Raw genomic sequence first — 26,000 nt, 5'->3', positions numbered from 1 at the left:
TGATTCTTCCATGGGGCTCCCTTAGCCCCTCTAACCCACTGAATCAGGGCTTTGTTCATCTGTGAACGTGAACGGCTGCCTGCCCAGACCTAGCTGTAGCTGCAGGCTGCACCTTCCGAGGGAGCGGGAAAGCCACCCAGTGCCTCAGCCACTGGGGCAGCTCTGAGCTTAGGCTAAGGATATACCGATGCAAGTTACACTGAAAACATTATGTACAAACAATTTGGGATTCACAAGCTTTCGGGTTTCCCTCATGTAAAAGCAGAGCGACCTTTATTAATGAATTATCAGTGCTTTCTACCCAAGGTGTGTACGACCGTCAACCACTGAGGCAGGGGGAGCAAACCCCCAGCCTACCTTCCCGCTCAGAGGGGCCATCTTCTGCCGTGGCTGCCGGCAGACGACAGACAAAGGCAGGACAGTGCCTCACGGCTGCCACCGCCTCAGGAGGCACCCCTGGGCTGGGCCAGATGGGTATGAGGAGCTGTGCCCGGAGCCCGCTGCCGGGCACCACCACATTAGTGGCGCCCACCTTTCTCTTCCCGCTCCCGGAAACAGCGGAGCGCGCGCCCGGAAGGCACTTCCGGCGGCGGTTGCCAGGGTGACGCGGTCACCGGGAAGGCCGCTTCGTGCCCACCGAGCGGCGCCGCTGTGAGGAGTGGCGAGGGGCGGCCCTCTCGCTCCGCCAGGATGTTCATCTACCTGTGTAAGAAGGTACTGCTGGGGCACGGAGGAGAGCCGGGGCGGCAAGGTTTCTCCCGGGGGTTGGGAGCGCGGAGGGCTGGGAGCCCCCGGGGGTTGGGAGCGCGGAGGCCTCGGGGCGCTGAGGGGACTCTCGGGACTCTCCCGCTGGCTGCGGCTCTGGTGGCGCTGGTGGTGCGGTGGTGGGGTTGGCCCTTGCCCAGAGTGATGCCCTGATCTGCCCTGCCAGCTCCTTCTCGGCCTGGGTTCAGGGCTTGGGGCTTTGGTCTTGAGATGTCGGCTCAGCTCTTGTCAGAGCTCTGTGCATCCCTCTCCCCTGCTTCGTTGCTCATGACGCCTTCTCAGCACACCTTTGAAGATGTCTTGCTATTATGATTTACTGCATGTGTTAGGTTACCTTTTCTCAAGCCTTGTGTTGTAGTTTCGCTGGTGCTTGTAACTGTGTCTTTTGTTTCTTTTTTGCACGTACTGATCTGTTGATAGAAATAAGTTTATCTGGTGTGTTATCATAGGTGTCTTTGAGATGTTCAGATAGAGTATTTTTAAAATAAAACATGATTCTTATAGCTGTGTAGAGATACAAAATACTTCTTTTTCAGATTGCAATTCCTGGTAGTGTTCGATTAAGATGTATTTCCTGGAATAAGGATCAAGGTTTCATAGCATGTGGTGGAGAGGATGGATTACTGAAAGTCTTAAAATTAGAAACACAGACAGGTAAATGAGTGTGGGTGATTTTAGGTTTGTTTGTTTGTTTGTTTCTTTGTTTTTCTTAAGAACAAAATCCACTGCACTTCAGGAAGCATAACTGCTTCCACAAGTTTCTTGATGGTATTGATACCTGGGAAAAAAGGGTTAACATTGTGCCTGCTTGCTTAAGCAGTCGCTGTGCTTGGTGAAGCAGAACCATAGGAGTCAAAGTTGCTGGAATGGCGAAGCAGAATTGTATGAGTTACAGCTGCTAGGCAGAATTGTAGTAGATAAGATTCCTAGCTTAATATTTAAGACATTCTTATTTAAATAGTATCTTTAGAAAGAAAAGGAACAAAAGATAGCCAGAGTAACAAAATTTGCAAACTTGACAAGTTTCTGCCTTAAGACACATAAAACCAGCTTGTACCGAACCTGAGGTTTGGATAGGAGCCAAAACCCTATTGAGTCTGCTTGAAAGCAAGAGGTTACTCGCAGTGATGAAGACGAACTAAAGGCCTTCATCCTCACGACCCCCTAACGACCACCACCAGGAGGCACTGCGCAGGTGCACCAATGGGACGAATGCCAGAAAACTAGCAATACTAGACGGGAATAGGTTTCACGTATGTATTACGCATGAAGCAATCTCATGTTTAGGTAATCCTTATACGTAATATAAATGAACTGAGTGGTAAAGAAAAGGTGTTCATGCTTCTGGAGGAGCGATCCCCATGTGCCTCAGTGCTGAATAAAGCATACCTACTTTACAACTCTAACGAGTTGTGGAGTCTATCCATGTATCAGTATTGCACCTTTTAAACCTATACATAGATAGTTGTGTATTTGCCAAAACATTCAATGTGCTGTTACTTGCTTTTGCACAGATTCCCCCCAGCTTGTCTTGGCACATGTGTAATTTGTGTACCCGTTACATCTGCTGAAGTTTTCTTTACAGCTTTTTTTTTCTTTTTCAGGGCACATGTTTCATTCTTATTCATTTTGTGTAGGCTTTTAGGTTATTTTGGAATTTATTTTATGATTTCTTTATTTTGTTTCAATGTTCTCTACCCTCTTCATTATTGTACTGAGAAAGCTGTCAATTTTTTTTTTCTAAATAAAAATGTTCCAAGAAAAGTAAAATCTAATATATTTTCAAATTCTTTTTAACTTATTTTACTGAATGTTACAAAACATGATAGCCATAGTTGTTTTTTTTAATGTGTGGGTTGTTTTTTTTTTTTTTTTGTGGGTGTATGTTTGTTTTTTGGTGGGTTTGGTTTTTTACCTGAAAAACTGCATGATCATAAAGAGTGTATAAATTTGGATGACAGATGTGAATAGCAAACACATTGAACTGAGGGTGGAAAATTCATCCTGCAGTTACAATTTACGTTCTTTTAGGTGAATAATTTTATCTATGTAAGCAGTGAATGGAGCTGCAGTATTGATAGAGACACAGTAATACGTGTGCTTTGTTAGGCTGATTTTAAAGCTGGTTTTGTTATTTTCAGATGAAGCAAAAATAAAGGGACTCGCAGCTCCTAGCAATCTTTCTGTGAATCAAACTCTTGAAGGTCATAGTGGTAAGTGGCTTTGGGTATTTAATGTACTTTTGCTTAGAATAAAAAAATACAAGATTTTGTGACGTTAATAGAATAATTTTGCCATGACTTTTAATTACAAGTCTGAAACAAAGATTAGTGTTCAGCTCAGGTATGTAATAACCTGGCTATCTATTTTTACCAAGTTATCTGATGAAAGACTTACAGTTGTGATCTGTGAGTGAATTACTGGGTTGAGAATCAAACTGATGTAGCCTAACTTCAGTTCTTGTGGCTGATGTGTAATGCAAAATATGTGCTGCACAAACCAAGCTCGGGTCTGCCTCTTATGATTTAAAGTTTGCTTTTGCATTTTGCAAGGCTAAGTCTGTGTCCTTTGACATTACACCCTGGCTTGTGCTTTATGTTACCTCAGGCTTTGCTTTTTCCAAATTATTTGGTACCCATTCATTATCCTGAGAAAGAAATACTGTTTTTTACTTAAGTGGATGATGCTGTTGTATGTGTTATATTATAGACAGACTTTATTTTTTTGTTTTTTTAATCATGCAGTGCTCTGGTATAGCACTTGTTATCTCTGACTTTAGCATGGTTAATCTGGAAGTGCTACACAGTTGCATGGAACTGGAATAGTTTTTTCAGTGTTTATGTAGAAGATCATGATATGTATGTTCACGTACTACATTTGCAGATGACAGATAAAGAATGTTTTATAGCAGAAGAGAAAAGCTAAACAGATGGCAGTTAATGCTGGAATTGCTAAGTTAAACATTTACAGTTTTACTGTGGTTCTACTGTGGTTTCTTTTATAAAAAAAGGAGAACAATTTTCTCTTACACTTTTTATATAAAGTTTTAAATTCTGTATAGTAGGCTAAAACCAGAAATGTCACTAAAAAGCCTCCATAAGCATTTTTTCTAGCAACACATGTGGATGGATAAGCTTTTATTTTTTTATAGTATATGAGATTTCCTTGTATGTTATGGTAGCTTCACATTTATTCTGAAGAAATCAAATTTAGTTCAGTACATCCTTTTTTTTGCCTTAAATATATCTTTGTTTTCCCTTTATTGACAAATTACAATATGCGTACGTGCATGGACTGCAGTATAGAATCACAAAATGGTTTGGATTGGAAAGAACCTTAAGACCATCTAGTTCCAACCCCTCTGCCATGGGCAGAGACAGCTCCCATATGCGGACAAAGTTTATAGAGGTTAGAAAACAGGCTAGAGAAGCATAGTGTGTGGAAGTAAAAAATGGATGCAAGGAACCATTAAACTCTTGTGAAAGAAATGTTAAATGATCATCATCTGTGGACAGTGGGCTATGAAGGGAATGCTAAAATCCTTACATTCTTTGAAGAAGTGGTCTTTTCATGAGGATTTGCAGTTGAAACCTGCCAACAGTAAGGTTATTTTAGGAGCCTGGTTAAATATGATAAAAAAAAAGTGAATTCGTTTAGTGGATATTTTGAATGGATGTTTTAAATTCTGAAATAGATTACTGTTACCTTCACAAATTCCTGACATTCTGGGTATCTTTGATTGCATCTGTTGATAAAGTTCATGATTAAAAGTCTGAAAAATGGAAAGGACACAGAGGAAATGGATGACTAGCAGTGAGGGCATGAAGGAATGTAATGCTTGAAGTGGCCAAGTTCACATCCAGTGTTGAAATCAGATGCTGCTTAGAAGCTGCTGTTTGAAGATGCGTCAGGTCAAATATTTATGAGTAGGATCCATATGAGACTTGAGAGTCTGCAGGAATTGTTTAGAGTTCTGTTTTTGGTAATCATGAAGGAGATTTTGTTTTAAAAGTGCAGCATTACTGAGGATCAACATACTAAGGGGAAGAGAAAACTAAAACTTATTATGGCAGTAAAGTTTTGTTAGCTTTGTAAACTAACATGTCAGAGACTGCAAAACTATAATTTGGGTTTCACATATTGAAGCAATATTCTGAGCAGAATTTGGAGAGGACGTTAGTCAAGTGGGTGAATACAGAAGCAAAAGGAGCTGTTTAGCAGGATTTTGAAGGAAGAAGTGAGAGACACAAAAAGAATGCCCAAAATTAGAGTCTGCAGTGCAAATTTCTGAAAAGCTCCAGGTAGGTCAAGGTGGATGTGGTGGGTTTTATTAACTTACTTAAATGGTGTAAATAAAAAAACTGTATCATTTTCTAGGTTCTGTGCAAGTAGTGACATGGAATGAACAGTATCAAAAACTGACTACAAGTGATCAAAATGGACTTATCATTGTGTGGATGCTGTATAAAGGTACTCTGCAGGATAAATCTGAGATGGGATAATATTCAGTGTTGTGAGAAATCTTTTTGTTTTCTCTCTCTCTCTTTTTTTTTTTTTTTCCCAGCAATTAAAAGAATTCCTTCCCAGGTTTTTATTTTGCAGACTGTAAAGCTCAAAATAGATTTTAAACAATTTCCAAGTTTTTACTGTAATACTTGTCAACATTTTTCATAGTGTAGTCACATATAGAAAGGTGGTTGTCCTGTAGAGATACCTTAGGAAAAGATACAAATTTTTAGTCACATGCTATGTAAACTGCTCTAAATTTCTTGTTTTCTTCGATTTTACTTTAATCCCTTGGAGGAAAATAGAATCATAGAATCATAGAACAGTTAAGGTTGGAAAGGACCTTAAGATCATCTAGTTCCAACCCCCCTGCCACGGCCAGGGACACCTCACACTACACCATACCACCCAAGGCTTCGTCCAACCTGGCCTTGAACACTGCCAGAGATGGAGCATTCACAGCTTCCCTGGGCAACCCATTCTAGTGCCTCACCACCCTAACAGGAAAGAACTTCTTCCTTATATCCAATCTAAACTTCCCCTGTTTAAGTTTTAACCCGTTACCTCTTGTCCTGTCACTATAGTTGCTAAAGAAGAGTCCCTCTCCAGCATCCTTATAGCCCCCCTTCAGATACTGGAAGGCTGCTATGAGGTCTCCACGCAGCCTTCTCTTCTCCACGCTGAACAGCCCCAACTTTCTCAGCCTGTCTTCATACGGGAGGTGCTCCAGTCCCCTGATCATCCTCGTGGCCCTCCCCTGGACTTGTTCCAACAGTTTCATGTCCTTTTTATGTTGAGGACACCAGAACTGCACACAATACTCCAGGTGAGGTCTCACAAGAGCAGAGTAGAGGGGCAGGATCACCTCCTTCGACCTGCTGGTCATGCTTCTTTTGATGCAGCCCAGGATACGGTTGGCTTTCTGGGCTGCAAGCGCACACTGCCAGCTCTTGTTCATTTTCTCGTTGACCAACACCCCCAGGTCCTTTTGCACAGGACTGCTCTGGATCTCTTCTTTGGCCAATCTGTAGCTGTGCCTGGAACTGCTCCGACCCAGGTGTAGGACCTTGCACTTGTCATGGTTAAACTTCATGAGGTTGGCATCAGCCCACCTCACAATTGTGTCGAGGTCCCTCTGGATGGCAAAATAGTATATTGAACAAAAAAAGAATGGGTTTAAACAGGGGAAGTTTAGATTGGATATAAGGAAGAAGTTCTTTACCGTAAGGGTGGTGAGGCGCTGGAATGGGTTCCCAAGGCAGTTGTGAAGGCTCCATCCCTGGCGGTGTTCAAGGCCAGGTTGGACAGAGCCTTGTGTGATGTGGTTTAGTGTGAGGTGTCCCTGGCCATGGCAGGAGGGTTTGTAACTAGACGATCTTGGGGTCCGTTCCAACCCTAACTATTCTATGGTTCTGTGATTCTATGACTGATCTGTGTGTTGCTCTAATTGGCTTTTATTGTTCTTGATCTTTTCAGATGTACATGTACTTTTTCTTGGTACGCTTAAATTCAGTTGGAATCCAGCAAACTTCGTAGTCAAATTAACCATTTTCCAACACATGTGGGAAAGAAGAAAATGAAGGGTTTTTCTCTTGGGGATTTTTGTTTAATGAAAAATGGAAACAAAATCTCAGCTCAGCTTCTCATTTCAGGAATAAATAATATCACTTGATTAATCTTTCTGTCTGATACGTGGTGGCTTCTGGCACATGAATCATTTCTTAGTCTGGAAAAGAACCAGTAAATGACTTAATTCATATTCCTGTCAAAGATAGTTGTTCTCTCTGTTTTATGTATCCTAGTGTGTTCTTGTCAGTTCTGAAATTACGTAAGGACAGATCTCTTCCTGTAGGGCCCCTTTTGGACTTTGGCTCCCCTCTTGAATTCCTCTTTTGTCAGGTTCTTTTTGGAAATAGGTAGCTCACATCTTAACACTGGGTTTCACAATAATTACATCTACATAGTCTGGAGATACTATGGAGTTGTCTTGCTAGATTTTTATTGAAAGGGCAGAACAACTTTTAATTCCTTTCTAAAACTACTAAAAAAAAGCTTAATAAAAAGCTCTAAAACTTATTAAAAAACTACTTCTGTAGCTTTCTCTTTGTTGTATATTACACTGAAAAGTCATGTGTAACTCACCATCTCATGTTTACTTCTAAGCAGACAATTCTAAGGTTCCTCCATTTCATTGAACACATAATTTGATTGCTTGGTAACATATATAATATACATATTATATATATTGTATAAATAATATTATATATTTTATAATACATATGTATTATGTATTTATTTTTTGAACAACTGCAGGAATTCATATGGCTAAGAAACATTATTACCATACTATTTGCATATCTTTTAAAATGAAAATAATTTTACTGTTTGGATTCAATATCTTGCTTCCACTAGGGGATTATCAAATCAGAAGTATAACACAGTTTTCCATTCACTACTAATAGGTGCTTGGTATGAAGAGATGATTAACAATAGAAATAAATCTGTTGTTCGAAGTATGAGCTGGAATGCTGACGGAAAAAAGATTTGTATTGTGTATGAAGATGGTGCTGTGATTGTTGGATCGGTGGATGGTAAAATTTAAGCTCTACTAATTATTGTGGTATTACATAGCTTTTGTTTTCTATATTATGTATGTAGTGGCTCTGTTTAGATAAACAGGATCAACAGTTACTTTCTAATTGTTGCTTTGATTTTCTTTAGCTCTTTTAATTTTTACATTGGAAACTTGAATCCTATTTTTAACTTTGTGTCATGTTTATTAAGTGCAATCAATGTCCTGTTACAGGTAATCGCATTTGGGGAAAAGACTTGAAAGGTACCCACCTGTGCCATGTGGCCTGGTCCTCTGATAGCAAAGTTTTACTCTTTGGAATGTCAAATGGAGAGATTCATATTTATGACAATCAGGGAAATTTTATTGTAAGTTCATAGTGGTATAATAAATGTATTAACAAGCTTACTTAACTTACTAAACTTAACTTACAAAAACTTACTTCCTGTTAATGTATTTCACGTTTGTTTAGTTGGTGGAATTCATAGTTGGTAGACTTCAGTACTGAGAACTGGGCAAGATCTTGTGTAGAGAGTTTTTATTCAAGATTTATGCAGCTGCAGTGTTTTAATATAAATATTTCTTTCTTGGTAGCTAAGTAAATATCACATCAACTAATGCCTTTTTGCCTTGCAGTAGTTATTGAAAATGTGAAAACATGTATGTGATACTAATTAAATGAAGTTCATATTAAAAGTACTAGTGTAGTATAAAGCAATAGTTAGAATAAAGCAGTGTTTTCCATTGCTGCTGTCATTCTTTATCACATAAGGAATGTTACATGCTTCAGAGAACACCCAGTAGTAAGTGCGTTCTGCATTCCTACAACACTGGCTTATTTATTTATTTTTATCTACTTATTTGTAGTACTGGAATATATAATAATGCTACGGCAAAATGCTAAATGGAAGTAAAACACAGACTTTGAAATGAGTGATGTTCCAAAGAACCATGTTTACTTTTAGATACCTCTTATGGCGAATTTCCTGTTTGCCTTCTCGCCTTCCCACTCCCCTTTTCCTTTTCTCATTCCCCTTCTCCCCTTTCCTTCTTTAACCCCCGACTGTGTCTTTCTTTCTTCCCACTGCTGTAGTCATGGTGTTTCTACCATGTGCTGTAGATTATTGAAATTCTTTAAGTGAGTTGTTGTCCCTCCCACCCAACACTATGTATGGCTGCGTGTGCCAGCCCTTGCCCTCTCTTCCATAACTTACCTGGTAGCCCTCCTTGAAGTGATCCAGGTGTACTCTTATCTTTCAGAAAAAGCCCTTTTCTGTGTTACCAGGTGTCCAGGGCTAATTACTACAAAAGTAAACTTATCTTAATTGCTGCCCTAATTTGGACACGTATTTTTTTCCAATTATTTTTATATATTATTCAAGTGATTTTTATGAAGCTGACAAAAAGTTTCCTGTAAAAATCCTTTGGCTTAAATTATTTGTATTTTTTTGTAAAGTTCCAGTAGGGTTCTTTGGGTGCATGCATGTGCATGTTTGTGGTGGTGGGTTTTTGTTTGTTTGGGGGTTTTTTTTTTCCTTTGAAAAGTAACTTAAAAACAAAGAATGAAAATGCCAATATTAAAGTGCTTCTTTGTAGTTAAAAATACATGTAGTTAAAATACATGTAGTTAAAATACATGTTTTCGTACCTCTGATCTGGCTTCAAATAAGGAAGTTTTTCAAACGTAAAATTTTGAGAATCTGAAAATGTTTCTTGGGACAGGAAAAAAATTTGCATAGGTATCTGTTCTTTGCAGTATATCAGTAAAGATGTAAATTGTTCTAAATAGCATGTTGTATGTGACTTTAAATAATTAATGATTCTTGTTTAGGTGAAAATGAAGCTGAGTTGTTTAGTGAACTTAACTGGAGCATTCAGCATTGCTGGAATACATTGGTATCATGGCACAGAGGGCTACATTGAACCAGATTGTCCTTGTCTTGCTGTCTGTTATGACAATGGAAGATGCCAGATAATGAGAGATGAAAATGACCATAGTAGGTACCAAATGTGGGGTGCTAATTAATGAGCTACTAGTGACCCAAAATGTCAAACTGTATTTATATTCTTTATGTTTATTTCTTAAAAACTAGATCCTGTTTTGATTGACACTGGTATGAATGTAGTATGCATCCAGTGGAACCACTGTGGAAGTGTATTGGCGGTGGCTGGCTCCCTAAAAACAACTTCTCAAGATGTAAACATTGTACAGTTCTATACTCCGTTTGGTGAGGTAAAAATATTTAATACATAAATGTTTTTTTAAAATCTTAGTATGATTTGACTGTGTGGTTGTTACTGGTGGAATCTGGGTGCCAAAATGTGGGTGTTTAGTGTGTTTAATGTGCTCTAAGGTATCTAGGATATCTACCTGATCTGGAAAGATGACACAGGATCAGGTCACCTTTTAGAACAGCAAGTTAGTGGTCAGCATGAAAATCCGAGTGTATCTCATAAACCACTAAATGGTGGGATATGTGTAGTGTCTAACTTTGAACTCTTGATACCTGAGTTCAGACTTAGCAATAAGTGATCATCATCTACAGAGGTTTCCTTAGTTGAAAGTATTAAATGGAACTAAAGGTTTTGGCAATAATGTTATATCTCAGGCTGCTAATGTCTTTCAGATTAACTGAAACAGGTGTTCCAGATTCTGTATCTATTATTTAGAAGTAAATCTGTTAGATTTTAGAATAGTTTTGTTCTAGTTCTCATATTCAAGTACAGGCTTAACGTTTTGGATGACTATGTCTTCTGTGAATAGTGTGTGACCAGTATGTGGACTTGGTATTTGCATCTTACCAAAGGCATGAAATAGGTGCCACACTATGCCAGTTCATTAATAACAGTTTATTTAGGCACAAAGTTATGCCCTCAACAGGCAAGTTAGATCTAAGCATAAGTATCAGTGGTCTACTTAGTAAAATGCTGTGTTTTTTTAAAGTCCAAGACTGTTTGAAGTCTGACAGTTAATAATAGATGAATGTATCCTTTATTACATACATCCATATTATTTGCAAACAAAAAGCTTCTCAGAAACAAGTGTTTTGTGGGACTAAGGTTACAGTTCTTGAAAACTTTTTTTTCAATTGTTTCCTTCAGTCAACTTAAAATTCCATGGCAAAATAAAGATGAAAAAAAAAAAGAAAAAGATGGAAAGTCTGTTTATAGTCTGTTTATTTGCTAGCTCTTAAATTGGAAATGGACATCTAACTGCCTTTCTTAGACTTTTTTTGAAAGGGAATAAAGAGGAAAATGCCCTTTGCCTCACTATGAATTGTGTACCTATGCAGCAAATTCAGTGCATGTTCTTGACATAGATTAGCTATTTGTTTTTATTTCTTTAAACCATCAATTAAGGGTGTTGTACATCAACCGGGGGCATGTCAGGTAGTGGTGCTACTGTTGTGTATATTTTAGTAGGAACTGAAATTATGAAGGTGATTCGTTACCAAACAGGAAAAACTGTTTATATTGACGTTCTCCATCTGTTACTTATTTTTGTAAGTTTGAACTATGACTGAGTCCTGGTGTTTGTCTCTGGGAAAAAAAAAAAAAAATAAGGCAAAAGAATACTTTATGGAAATGCATGTTATATATCTGTTTGTTTGCATGTGTATTGTATTTGGAGAGTCATTAAAGGGTTCTGTAAAGAGGATCTGTGTTTGATTTTCATCAACTATCAAAACTGTTTTCCGATGATAAATACTGACTCTTTTCCTTTCCTTGTTTTACACAAGCATTTGCGCACACTCAAAGTGCCTGGCAAACAGATCTCTGCTTTGTCCTGGGAGGGAAGTGGACTGAAAATTGCACTGGCTGTCGATTCTTACATATACTTTGCAAACATTCGTCCTGATTACAAGGTACATAGTAATGTGGCACTTAACTACCATATAATGATGTTTCCTGTTTACTATGTTTCTGAGTGTGTTGAGAAAGTAGTTTACTCTAATACATAAATCAGAGCTTAACTTATGATTACTGCTTGATCAGCAGTAGTGACTTGAAGTTTTAGTGGACTGTGAGTGTCTTGGTGGTGGAATGACTTAAGCTATTGCTTTTACAGTGAATTTATGATTTTATTTTCATAATATGTAAACGTGTGCTTTGTTAATATTAACAGAATTGGGCATGTTTCTCATGTTGGTAGTAACTGGGGCTTGCCACGCAGGTGAGGCTCTGGTGTTTTTATTGCTGTTTGGTTGCTGGGCCAAGTGATACAGTGGTGGTTGTTTGAGCCTTAGTTTTACTGTCATACTTTTGGTGGTGAATTACTTGTTTGAACCAGAAAGGTTGTCTGGAAACTTGAACAGCAGAAACTAATACAACCTGATAGGCGCATTTCCTACTTATACTTCAATTCCAAATATACTTTAAGAAAGCATGAATTCAGCTAATTCTGAATCATGTTTTTATCTTGTCTGCCACATAGGATTTTTGTTTGTTTGGCTGGATTTTTTTTTGTTTAGAGTTAGGACTATTTAACTTAAATTTACATTTTAATAAAAAAAAGCAATTACTGTCCAGTATACAGTATTGTATTCTTTTTTTTTTCCCACCACATTATATGTTCTTTAATCATCTCTGTGTAACCGCTGTGATTAAAGAGACAGAATGTAATGTGAGGAACATACTGCAGCTATATTGAAATCTATTGTTCCACTCAGTTGTGAAAAATTATTGGTCAGGGAGTTACATACACCAGTCTGCTAGGAAGCAATTTCAGATAGCTTGTTGTAAATCTGCTGGAAAAGACTTTGGAAATTTGAGCTGGAAATTAGTCTTGCAGGAAATGCTACTTAATGTTTATTCTGGGAAATGTGTAACAGCTGGAGCACAGGCCTATTGCTTGTTCTTAAAATCATCAGTATATATGAGACCATGTGTATTTCAAGGTCTGGCACAGTTTGCAAATGAGTAATATTTTGAAACGTTAGTTTTAGAAACTGCATGTGTAAGCTCCTTTTTTTTTTTTTTTTGTTCCCCTTTGCATATTTAAAGTGGAAAAAGATGTGCTCAAATGAATTTATTTCTGCAGCAAATAAACTCTTAACCTGTCCCTGGTGTCCCTGTCCATGGCAGGGGGGTTGGAACTAGATGATCTTGAGGTCCTTTCCAACCCTAACCATTCTGTGATTCTGTGATTCTGTTGGTAGTATACTCAGTTTCAATGTGAAGTATTTTTATGGTGAATGATATGTGTTGTCCTTCAATAAATAACCCACATTATTATTGCCATGTTCTTTCTGATTACATCAGTAACTAGATATTCTAAAAGGTTGCAGTCATTAAATGGCAGTGATTCAAAGCTGTCATTAATTTTGGCTGTATTGGAAGTAACGACCTGGAGATGGAGTGTTAGTATCACATTATCCATCTCCTGAATAATCCCGTTTCTTGTATTTTTCAGGTATTATCATAATAAGAGAAAGGGGTTCTAAATTAATATGACAGTAAAAACTATGAATAGAGCTGACCTTTTTAAACCTCTTCATAGTTTATATGGAATCTCTTTGGAGTTGAAATACTAATTTAGAGTCTATGCCTCTAGTTGCATTTCTTCTGGTGTATATTATCTTGTTCAAATCTACATTGGATTTCACTTTATATCCTAATCACTCAGCATTCTGGGGTCCTTTGCCACTTTTTGAAACCAGTTTTAGATTTGACAAACCTGATTTACAGTTTACTGACTTGTTACCTCATAACTTACTCATAAATTTTGAATATTCAGAATAGTGTAAGTTCTAGTTTGCATCTCTGGGAAGGATTTGGTGGGTAGTGCTCTGATTGGAATAATGGTAGTTTTTTACAACCCTTCTATTTTTCTTCCTGTATCCAAAATGAGCTTGATTTTCTTCAAAATCCAAGTCGGTTGTATCAGTTAGGTCATCTTCATTAGCATGCCTGTGGACTTCAAGAAAGATAATAAATGATAATAATAAATGAAATAGCTACAACTTCTAGGGCTAAAAACATGATGACCAATGTGTTGCATTTATCTATATTCATCTAATCCCATTATTTATTTTATTTATTTATCACATTTCTACCTTGTGTGAAAGCTGGATTTACTGACTTGTGATTCCAAAAATCACAGTGTTTTTTACATTGGCCCACTCTTGTTCCTCTGGCTGTCTTCCACAGCATTATGTTTGAATTCCCGTTGAACTCTACTTGACAGATAACCTTTGGGTTCTGACAGTTTATTACCATTCAATTTACAGATATATTCTAAAAGTTCTTTTGCTAATAGTTTATTGTCTCGGTTTCATTCCCTTTTAGAGTGTGGGCACCCTTCTGGCCAGTTCTCTAACAAGCTTACTGCTCTCTCTAGTAAATGCTGATGCAGAGAATTCTAGTAGTTTTTCTGCAGTTGCATCATCATAGAATCATAAAATAGTTAGGGTTGGAAAGGACCTTAAGATCATCTAGTTCCAACCCCCCTGCCATAGGCAGGGACACTTCACACTAAACCATGTCACACAAGGCTTTGTCCAACCTGGCCTTGAACACTACCAGGGATGGAGCATTCACAACTGCCTTGGGAATCCATTCCCGTGCCTCACCACCGTTACAGTAAAGAATTTCTTCCTTATATCCAATCTAAACTTCCCCTGTTTAACCCGTTACCCCTTGTCCTACCACTACAGTCCCTAATGAAGAGTCCCTCCCCAGCATCCTTATAGGCCCCCTTCAGATACTGGAAGGCTGCTGTGAGGTCTCCATGCAGCCTTCTCTTCTCCGTGCTGAACAGCCTCAACTTTCTCAGCCTATCTTCATATGGGAGGTGCTCCAGTCCCCTGATCATCCTCGTGGTCCTCCTCTGCACTTGTTCTAACAGTTCCATGTTCTTTTTATGTTGAGGACACCAGAGCTGTACACAATACTCCAGGTGAGATCTCACAAGAGCACAGTAGAAGTTGTTTGGTTTATATCTCCTTTATTGGTCAGCTTCATCTCTTTTCTGAGATGTTTTCTGGATTTGCTTTTCAGAAAAGGTCTTCATTACTAATTTCTATAATTTAAATTTGTTGAATGCAATAAAATATATCTTAATGGAGGTTACAGTATTCACAGAATCACAGAATGGTTTGGATTAGAAGGGACCTTAAAGATCCCCTAGTTCCAACCCCTCTGCCATGGGCACAGACACCTTCCAGTATACCAGGTTGCTCAGAGGTGCTTGGATATTCCATTTCTTCTTTTGCCCTTTCTCCTACCTGCTACATGAATAATTACCTTCTTCTGGGCAGAAGGGAGGATTTTTCTCATGTTGTTAATACGGAAGATGTGATGCAAGTTATTATATTGCTTTAATATAATTGGTTATTTTTGTCTGCTTCAGTAATTGCACTGAGGTGTTTATTTCTCTTGGGAAATGAACACTGAGTTTTCAAATTAATAGTCATAGAGCAAGCATTTTCATGGCAAAAACCATCATCACAGTGCGTATTTCTGTGTACCTGCTGAACAAGGAAGAAACAGGGGAAAGTGAGATCTTGTTTCATTTTGAGGTTGATCCTTCAATTCTGATTGCAATAGGCTATTCTGGTGATAGGAAGGCTTCTTTTCCCAGTTTAATACTATGCAAACAATGTATTACCAGAACTGTGTTCGCATGCTTTTAATAAATCAGTTCATCACCAGAACAGTAAAGAGTACTGAATACTGATTGTTTATATGGAATAAACACTTTCTTTCATAGCTGCGAACAATTTATCATTGAATTCTTGTGACTTCTGATGGGCTTTATCAAAATTGTCTCTCTTGACAGTGGGGTTACTGCTCCAATACAGTTATTTATGCGTATACTCGACCCGATCGTCCAGAATACTGTGTGGTCTTTTGGGACACAAAGAATAATGAGAAGTATGTAAAATATGTCAAGAGCTTGATGTCCATAACAACTTATGGAGACTTCTGTGTTTTAGCAACTAAAGCAGATGAAAATCAACCTCAGGTAAAAAGTCTTCTAATTTTCACTTGAAACACTCTGTTCCACATGTCAGTGCTTTACAGTCAGAGTAAGATGAAATATAAAATTCTCAATCTGTCTCAGTGTGTCATTCAGTTGTCATTTGACAGAATGGCACTGGAATAGACTCAGTGTTTAAAAATAAAGAACCCCAACAACGTCATAGCGATAATGTACCGAACTGATTACTGCCTCTATATATTAACTCCTTGTAGCCATTGATAACTTAGTGAAAACTGCAGCCTTCCAAATTAATGTTTCTTTAGAAATAGTTAAAGAAGCTAAAAGCAGGAGAGGATCAGAATGGTAATGAAGACTTAATCAGTCAGAAGTGATGGGGGGGGGAAAAAGGGGAAATTTTTAGGTAAATCCCATGTTCCTACAAACTGTTCCATTTATTTATTTTAAATGGATTGATAAATGATATAATTTGGTTAATGTATGTTCGGTTAGCATGATGGATTTTCTTCTTGTGTTTGCTTCTGAATTCTTTCCTATATCACTTGTATATTGCTTACAAAGGAGGAGCATGAGACGGAGTCAATTGGTGCAATGGTAAAAAATATGCTTTATGCTGCTTTGCTTGATTGCACAATAGGTGGTGTGCTGTCATATGCATTGAAAATCTGCTAACCATGGACAAAACCATTTGGTGAAGTTGAGTGCAGTAAAATGAGATTTTTTTTTTTTCTGGATTTTCCTTTATAATAGGAAACAGTGGAGGGACATAGTGTAACTTTCTTGAGCATTTTAGCATCTAAAAATTACAGATAATGAGGTTTTTTTTTCAATTCTTTTGAAATGGCTCCAGTGTAATTATTAACACTGTAGGGGGTCAGCTTTTAGGAAATGAAGTGAACAAGCTTATCCTTTGGGTAGCAGTTCATTAGTGTTGCTTTCTGAAAAACAGATTTGTTTTGCAATAGATTTTGGTCATTAGAATTGTGATTTCAAGAAGGCAAAAAGTACAGCAATAGCTGATGAGGAAAAAAGATAAATTTCAGCAGAAACTGTTTAAAGGTGAACATGATTAAGTTACAAAGAACTTACTGATGATACACATAGCAAGGTTTGAGCTTTCTCCTTTCATTAAATCAGACAATGATTTGATCTTCCTGCTCCTGGCACCACCCTATATAGCTGGTGCAGCCTCTGTCTTGGATACTGTTACTTCAATCACCTCTTGGCAGTCCCTGATCTACTGAGTTAGAGCCTCAGAAATAAGTAGAAGTGCATAAAAGAGAAATTGATTATAGAGTGAATGTTGGGATAATTTACCAGAGAATAATTAATATGAACATAATGGAAACAAAAATTATTTTAAAAGCCAGGAGTGGTTTCCTACAGAGGTGGAGACTCAACATATTTTTTTGGAAAAGATAAATCTGAGAATGCTGGTGGTATGTTTAACTCATGAACAAAGAAATAAAAACTACTTTTGAGAAGGTTTTATTAGTGGTAGAGCCAGAATAATAAGCTAATTAATGAACAGAAATGCTTGTTCATGACTTTTTCATTGAAAGAATGAAGTTCATACAGTAGCTGAAACCTAAACTCTGCCAATCTCATATAATAAATGAGCTCTCAATCAGTCAGGTTCAAGGGGTAAGCTGTAGACTTTGCAGTAAAAGTTGCTACTTAATTTCTCATTCAAGACATTCTTATTTCCTTTTGCAGTCATCATAAAGATACTTAGTCCTTAGTTTAGATCTGGAAAAATAAATAACATTAGCAAGAAGAAGCAGCACTGGTGTGTAGGTCAATTTTTATTTATTTGATTTTTCCTGAGTTTAATAGACTAAGCTGAGGTATCTGTGCTACCAAAGCCTTCCCAAGCAGGATTACAAGAAGGGCTAAACTAACAAAACTCACTAATTTTGTAGTATCTGCAGTACTGAAGAGTAGAGGATAGCCTTATTCACAATTCTCCACACACTGTAGCCTTCTTGGAGGTTCAAGGAGATCGAGGTCTGCGAAGGACTGTTGGTCTGTTCTGACTTCTGGGAGCTAGCAAGGGGTTCTGATGCTGTTTATTACCTATTGCATACACAGCTATGCAACATTTGAGTCACTGAGAAATTGTTGGTGTGTCATGCTAGTAAATCATTGCAGTACAGCATGTGCCTCGCTCAGCAGGGGATGGGACACTGGCTGTCTTGCCCATATCTGTGGACCCTGCTGGTGGTACATCCATGTATTGTGTCTGGTGGATTTGCTCCTTTGCTAAAGACAGCCAGTCATTTCCCTATTTTGTGCTTGGCTTCGTTTATAGTGCTAATTGGCAAATACCTCATTACTGTCATGCTTACGCTGCTTTATATTTACTGCAGTCATGGTCCCTCTGTTTTCTGTTGCTGACCAGCATTAGATTGTGTGAAATGTGGGTTATGAGATACACCTTCATAGCAAACCTCGTACAACTTACTGATTTACAAAAAATGTGGTTGTAATGACACTTGCTTTTATTTTTATACAGTATGTGCTGGTTCTCTGCAATTCTATTGGCACTCCCTTAGACCCTAAATACATTGATATTGGTAAGCAACCTGCAATTTTTCTAGTATTTATAATGAACTTCTTATGCAAGTCTGTTGTTCAATGAAACAATCACTTTGTGGTAACACCCCTGGCATCCAAATGTTTTGACCTTTTGTTCTATACATGGTTTATGATATTTATATTGGCTTCTTACTTGGACTTAACTCTCCCTAAATGTAATAAATGTGTGATCAGGGGTTCCCATGTTGTGAACTGTAATTTGTGTTGGAAATGACCTATCCTCTCTGTAAAAAGTAACTCTTCCATCTAAATTGATCTTTTTAGAGAAGTTAGTTCCAAGCCATAATGCTAATACTTGGTGTTAATATTAAACAAACAGCCATTCTGTCTGATAAAATAGTTGGGAAAAGTGTCTAGCGAAGTTTTGGTAAGAGAAATGATGAGGAAATTAAGGTGAAGAACTGTAAGACAAAGAAGTAACAACAATTTATAGAAGCAAGGAAGTAACAGCAATTCATAGAAGCATATAGGTAGGAAAAAATACCAAGCCAAGAACAGAAATAGTTGAGGTCATAAATATGATTATTTTTCTCGATCAGTGCTACTGTCATTGAAATCTGAAATAAACGCTCTAAGTGAAATGACAGGTTAGACTACTGAACATTTTTTTTTTTTTATTATACAGTAGGTTTGTAAGTGTCATTTTCTAACATTGTTCAGTTTTTCAGTGACAGCAGGAGGAAATCAGCTGTGAGCCATATATATATATTGTGAAATTCATGGCTGATATTGTAGATCATAATTGAAATGAAGAGTATCCTGCTCTGATGAATCAGTTTTGTCTTCTGGAATATGTGTGAAATATTGCGATACTTCAATTTCTGTTTATGTCAATTTTACAATGGATGGAGGAGAGAAAACAAACAAACCAACCTCTCCAAAAAAACCCAAACTGAGCACTGAAGTAAGATGGTGTGGTGGGTGGTAGTGGTGTGGGTGGGGCGTCTGTTGTGTACCTCCTGCCAGTCCTCTTTCCTTACCAGATGTTTACACTTAGTCTCCTGGAAGGACTTGACAGGTGGGATTGGAGTGGTGGGAGGAAGATTCAGGGAGTTACAGTAGTTTCTATCATTTCTACAGCTGACATCTAAAATAAGTTCAGTGAATCATTCCTGAAAAGGGTCTTTTTGCCCTCTGCCAAATACAGAGAAGCCCAGGGCAACCACCTCGTCTCTGTCAGAGATGTCTAAAAATAGGTGAGACAAATCTCACTCAAATGGTCAAAATTAGCTTTGCATGTCCACCTCTAAGTCAGCATTTAAACTCTTTGCATTTTTCTAGTGTTCTGTTTATGTGAGCTTTCTAAAGCTATCTGTGATAGTTTTATTTATTTATGTTATAAACAAAGGTATCAGTTTATGATCCCCCCATTACAACCTATCTCCTTCAGCTGTCTGAACACATGAAAAGAATTTTCCCCCATGACTGAAAACAGTAAAAAAGAAATAGTTTAACTGAAAAATGCTGTAGTTGTTCCAGCTGGGTTTGAATTGTGCTGAAGAGATTAAGCAATCTGGAAAAAGCTTCTCTTTAGCTTAACTAGGCATTCTGTGGTCTGCTGCTGTTCCCTCCAGTGTCAAGAGGATCAGTTTAGTGTGTAGATCTACAGTGTATTTTCCTAGTGTGAGTTCATTTGTGAAAATGCTAGGTGTTATAGACTTCAACCTCATAGACAGGCAAATAGCTGAGGTGAGGAATATTTAGATTTTTGAGTTCTGAAAAATTTCTGTAGTCTTAGTAGTTCAAACATAACAAGCAAGTCTTTCTTTGCTGTGTAGTAAACATAGCCAAAAATTCAACCTTTTCTTAATATATGCAGTTTCTAAGACTCCTTTTAAGTTAACCCACCAAACTTATGGAAGGGACTTAAAATGAAAGTGAAAATCAAGCACCTACAATTGCAAGACAATTCCAAAGACCATGTGCTGGTTTTATCATAGTTGCTTTCCTTTTCTGTGGTCTTTGAAGATACAGCTTTATAGAACAACTTGAAATATTTATAAGGTCAGTTTGTGCGAGATGTAGATACCTGTACACAGTCAAGGTTTTAATATGCAGTATATCACGCTGTTTATCACAGTTGGAGCTTCTTGGCAATAGAAAATATAATTGCTCCAGTTTGACAGGGTGCTGAACTTAAGCAGCTGACTGGCCTTGCTGAGATCAATAGAGAGAAGACCTTGTAAAACCTTAAAGGCAGACCTTCTGTAAGTTTTTTCAAGATTCCAGTTGGTGCACACATCTGAATTGTATAAATTGTCAATTTATAACATTTTATAAAATTGTGTCAACAAAGTACTATTAATCCCCTGATGACAAAATAATTGTGACCATGCACAAAGTTTGATTCACCCCCAGGAGGTGCAAATCTTACACAAGTAGTTAAAAAAAAGTGCTTATTCCTTTTATTCTGTTGAATTTTAAATTATGTCATTAGCTTTCTGATGCTTGCCTCTGCTAACGGTGGCAAAAAAGGATTAATCAGTCATTATCTGGTCAAAGGCCATCCCTTCAACTTTCTTTAGATTTTAGTGTATGGTTACACCTTAAAGCTCTTCCTCATGTTGCTTTTTATTTTGACCAAGGACATTTTTCTTTCTGTGCTTCCTGTGCCTTGTGTTTAGGGTCATTCACAATAGCTAGTGTTTGCTAGGCCGTAAATTACTCTTTTTCTCCATTGTCTAGCATTATGTTCCATGGGTACAAACATTAACCAACACAGTTTCTTCTGTGCTTGTTTTACAGGCTTTCTGTCAAAAGTCCTTTCCTGAATAGCTAAATATATATTATAGAAGGTTAAATATCTTGTTCTATAATATCTTTTTAATGGAAACACAGCAGACGGTATCTGCTAAGAATGTCACGCAGGCTGGATTATGTCATCTTCTTACATGTGTTTAGGAGCACAGACATAGCAAAGTGTTGAGTTATCTTTCACGTATGTCTTAGCACCCAGTGCCATGGATTTAACAGCCTGATCAGTGTACAGGTGGATTAAAGGCAGAGTGATGGAGTCATGCCTCGGTGAGTCGCCTCCTGCCTGGACATTTTAAGAAACGGTAATCTGCAGATTACAGATTACAAAGAAATGCTGATCTACATGTGAAACAGCATTTGAACTCCTGTTACTTAAAGTTGATAATTTTAAACTATAACTGATCTTCAGTATTTTGTTGTGTTCTCTAATCTGTGGCCATTCATGAGTTGTCCCATGTGCAGCTCAGTTTTCCCTGCTGCTGTCTGATGCTTTCTTCTGAGTGAAGAGTTCTAGAGAGATCTGAATCAAGCTCTAAAATTAGTCTTATCAATAACATCTCCCACGGTCTTATCAATAACATCTCCCAATGTAACTCCCACGGGTTGAGATAAGAACAGCCCAGTAATCTAAGGTATAACACAAACCACTGCTGCTACCACCAATGATAATAGTGATAAGAGAAAATAACATGAGGATACAATACCACCGCCGAACGAGTTCGACCCCCCTGAAGAGAGACCGTGCCTTTCCGGGTAACTCCCAGTTACCTCCCTGGGCATGACGTGCTGTGGTATGGAATACCTGTTTGGCTAGTTTGGGTCAGGTGTCCTGTCTCTGCTTCCTCCCGGCCTCCCCTCGTCCCCAGCAGAGCATGAGACTCGCAAAGTCCTTGGCCAGAATAAACATTACTTAGCAACAATTAAAAACAATCGGTGTTATCAGCTCTCTGCCCAGGCTGGAAGTCAAAACACAGAGCTTGCACCAGTTACTAAGAAGGAGCAAAACGGCTCCTGGTAAACCCAGGACAAAGAAGTCCATGTGTTTAGCATTGAAGGCTGCCATGCAGTGGAAATGCTGACTAGAAGAGTATCCTTTTGCCTCCTGCATTTTGATGCTTGCTTTTCTGTCTGCTTAATAGCCAGAACATGAATTCTTTGAAGGGCACTGATGCCCAAGTGAACAGCAGTTGCTGTTAAAATTGAGGCCGCTGCATGAGATGATAAAACTTCCCTACACTAAAGGAAACTAAGTAGTTAAACCAGCTGCGTAGAAAGGAATTCTAGATCTTCCTCTGCCTGAAGGGATTGAAACAAGCATCTTTCCTTTTCCAGGAAAGGACAAACCCTATTCCTTCCTTCTCTGCTCAGCAACAGCCCAAACTTGGGAGTGGCTGGGGCATCCTTTCTTCATATTCAATTTATGCCGTTACACAGCCAAGAAGGAAAGCATTTTAGGAGCAGAGTGTAGCCCAATGATTAAGGCTCTGAGGTGAGAAGGGGGAGTAGAATACTTTCATTCGGAAGTGGCCTACAACGATCACCTAGTCCAACTGCCTGACTGTTCCATGGCTGACCTGGAATGCACATTATTAAGGGCATTGTCCAAACGCCTCTTAAACATGGACAGGCTTTGGGCCTCAATCACCTCTCTAGAAAGCCTGTTCCAGTGTTTGACCCCTCTCTCTGTGAAGAAATGCTTCCTAATGTTCAGTCCGTGCAGGGAAATGTGCCAGGGGTTGGTATGTGTTTTTCTTTTTTTTTGGTAGCAACAATAATTTTAAGTCTTAGGCATGCTCATAAACTGCCTAATTGATTGTACTCCTCTGGATAAAGCATGGATGTGTCACCATCTTGTTTCTATATCACAACAGAGCTTATCTGAACATGCTTCCCTCTCCCCCCGCCCAATTTGAGATACTTCAAGGTGTGCGCAAATCATAGAATGGTTTGGGTTGGAAAGGACCTTAAAGCTCTTCTAGTTCCAGTCCCGCTGCCTTGGGCAGGGACACCTTCCACTAGACCAGACTGCTCAAAGCGCCATCCAGCCTGGCCTTGAACACTTCCAGTGACGGGAAAAATTACTAAGTTTAGCCTTCATGGGAGCCGTAGGTCAAATGGGAAGTCACTGGTGAGTCTGGGAAATGCCCATGGCTGTCAGAGATGGGCTTAGTTTAGCCTTGTCTTGGAGTAAAGTGTTTAAACATTGACTAAACTGAGCCCAAATATGAGGCTTAGTACTAAAATCTTGTAATTTGAGCAAGAAAAAACCTTATTTCCACACAGGTCAGGAGATTCTAATGTTTCATTTTTAAAGGACAAAAGCATTGATTGTTACAGCATGTACAGCTGTGAGGTAATAAGAGAACACAGCAAATACATAGAATTTATTAATGCTGTTAATGAAACAGAAGAGACTGCATCTTCAGTTGTATGTGACTAATTGTTGAAATGAATGTGCTATATGAAGTACAATGAATTGCACATAATGTAAACAACTATATTGCACACATGTTAAGCTTCATCACTAAGCCTTCTTCCCTAGTATTTACATGTATAGTGGAAAGTATTTTACAGCCATCAGGTAGCTTATGTAATTCTCCTGGTTTTAAAGAAATAAAATCTGTTCAACCAATCTTTGGTTGTCTGTCTCTCCTAGCTCTGCTCTTCTTTATGGCAGGCTTATAGCTCCCTCCAGAGTTCTGTTCCTTGCTAAAATACAGGAAAAAATGTGATTGCTGTAAAAGTATCAAATTTTGTGCTCTCAGCATATTATCTGTATGAGTCAGTGTTTCACTAACAGCCTGGGCTACACAATTCTTGTGAATTTGCCTGTTTTGTCTGGTAGCATACTGATTTAACTGTAGAATTTAAAGACATTGAGGGATTTACTTAATAGGTTTCAACATTTTTTTTCTATGCCTTTTTATGTGCATTCACTGGTTTTCAGAAAGATGAATGAAAGGATTGTAAAAGGGAAAAAATAAGAGCCACAGTGCAGTCAAGACAGTGTATTATAAAGAATAATGTAATGGTTTGAGTATATAAGTATATCATATATATTTTTTATTTTGTTCACCAAACACTGTCAGCAGAAATGAGATACTCAATTTATCCACATATCCTAAATGGGCTTGGGGCTAAAGTATAAAAAAATGCCCAGCCTTCCTACACTGTGATCTTTGGATGCAATAAAGGAAGCTTAAGTGCACACTTTGCTAGATGCTTAATTTGCTGCCATGCACATGAAGAACTGTTAGTTGGCCCAGCTATTAATTAAGATACAAACAGCCCTTGTCTAACTGAAAATTTGTTAACTGCTTTTAAGTGGTGCTAATCAAAGAATCACATCTGGATTGTCAGCTTCCTTTTATTTATATTGGAATAATTACAGATATGTCAGATATGGAGGTATTTTATAGATCTTGTTGGAGATGGGAAATATTCCTGAGCTGAGCATAAACCTGATTATTTGTTTATATGTATTTGATGTCTTCTGCCTTAGCACATGGAAAATTGCTAAAATAATAGGGAGAACAGTGCTGATTTTAAAATCAGAACTTGTAAATATTTCTCTCTTCTCCTGACCAAGGCCACAAGGCCCCAGTGGCATTTCTTACCAATTAATGAAAACTGCTGTGGGTTTGGTTTTGGTATTTTTTTGGGGGTGCTGGTTTGTTCTTATTTGTTTTTTTTCTTTTTAACTTATGACGATATGGTGTCATTCATTTGGGAAAAAGTTTGCAATTGAACGTCTAGTCCAATACTTGCCACTCTAATTTTACAACCATTTGGGTTTCATAACAGGGCCGTTGTTTGTCACAATGACTAAAACACATGTGATAGCAGCTTCAAAAGAAGCGTTTTACGTCTGGCAGTATCGTGTGGCCAAGAAGCTCACAGCAATGGAATTTAATCAGGTAGCACGGACCAGAAAAGAAGGCAGGGAAAGGTTTGTCTTCTGGCTTTGTAATTTTTCTTCCTTTCCCTTGGTATCATTGATAAAGGTAGATTCTCCCATGCTTAAAATGGGAACACTTCACATTTTGCTACTCAGATTTGCTGACTTGCCAGCCTCTAAGACTAACTACCAAAGAATAGTTTTTCATAACCAAATCATAGAATCATAGAATAGTTAGGGTTGGAAAGGACCTTAAGATCAACTAGTTCCAACCCCCCTGCCATGGCCAGGGACACCTTTCACTAGACCATGTTGCCCAAGGTTATGTCCAACCTGGCCTTGAGCTGCCAGAGATGGAGAATTTACTACTTCTTTGGAGAACCTGTTCTAGTGCCTCATCACCCTCACAGTAAAGAACTTCTTCCTTATATCTAACCTGAATTTCCCCTGTTTAAGTTTAAACCCATTTCCCCTTGTCCTGTCGTTATAGTCCCTGTTGAAGACTCCCTTCCCAGCATACTTGTAGGCCTCCCTTCAGATACTAGAAGGCTGCTATGAGGTCTCCATGCAGCCTTCTCTTCTCCACGCTGAACAGCCCCAACTTCCTCAGCCTGTTTTCATAGGGGACATGCTCCAGTCCCCTGATCATCCCCGTGGCCCTCCCCTGGACTTGTTCCAACAGTTCCATGTCCTTGTTATGTTGAGGACACCAGAACTGCACACAATACTCCAGGTGAGGTCTCATAAGAGCAGAGTAGAGGGGCAGGATCACCTCCTTCGACCTGCTGGTCACGCTCCTTCTAATGAAGCCCAGGATACGGTTGGCTTTCTGGGCTGCGAGTGCACACTTAAGCCGGCTCATGTTCATTTTCTCATCAACCAAGAACCCCAAGTCCTTCTCTGCAGGACTGCTCTGAATCACTTCATCACCCAGCCTGTAGCTGTGCCTGGGATTGCTCCAA

At 38.5% G+C, this 26,000-nt stretch overlaps 1 protein-coding gene across 4 annotated transcripts in view; it reads left to right on the top strand.

Moving 5' to 3' along the window:
* The first annotated feature begins 564 nt into the window (after window positions 1-564).
* The window catches only part of WDR35 (WD repeat domain 35), a 45,177-nt gene continuing 19,741 nt past the window's right edge, over window positions 565-26,000 (top strand). For 2 of the 4 annotated variants that reach the window (XM_065681692.1, XM_065681691.1), the window contains exons 1-12: window positions 565-714; window positions 1,302-1,419; window positions 2,907-2,978; window positions 5,143-5,235; window positions 7,734-7,862; window positions 8,078-8,211; window positions 9,675-9,840; window positions 9,937-10,076; window positions 11,584-11,709; window positions 15,624-15,809; window positions 18,301-18,361; window positions 24,945-25,089. In XM_065681692.1, coding sequence (XP_065537764.1) covers window positions 691-714; window positions 1,302-1,419; window positions 2,907-2,978; window positions 5,143-5,235; window positions 7,734-7,862; window positions 8,078-8,211; window positions 9,675-9,840; window positions 9,937-10,076; window positions 11,584-11,709; window positions 15,624-15,809; window positions 18,301-18,361; window positions 24,945-25,089 — 1,394 coding nt within the window. In that variant the 5' untranslated portion in view covers window positions 565-690. Of the gene's footprint in view, window positions 715-1,301; window positions 1,420-2,906; window positions 2,979-5,142; window positions 5,236-7,733; window positions 7,892-8,077; window positions 8,212-9,674; window positions 9,841-9,936; window positions 10,077-11,583; window positions 11,710-15,623; window positions 15,810-18,300; window positions 18,362-24,944; window positions 25,090-26,000 lie in introns of those variants that run through there. The other 2 variants (XM_065681690.1, XM_065681693.1) reach the window with 2 other exon arrangements.

Source organism: Lathamus discolor, chromosome 5 (genome assembly GCF_037157495.1).
Source record: "Lathamus discolor isolate bLatDis1 chromosome 5, bLatDis1.hap1, whole genome shotgun sequence".
In the NCBI taxonomy this organism is placed as follows: domain Eukaryota; kingdom Metazoa; phylum Chordata; class Aves; order Psittaciformes; family Psittacidae; genus Lathamus; species Lathamus discolor.
This window is presented reverse-complemented; position numbering and strand designations above follow the sequence as displayed.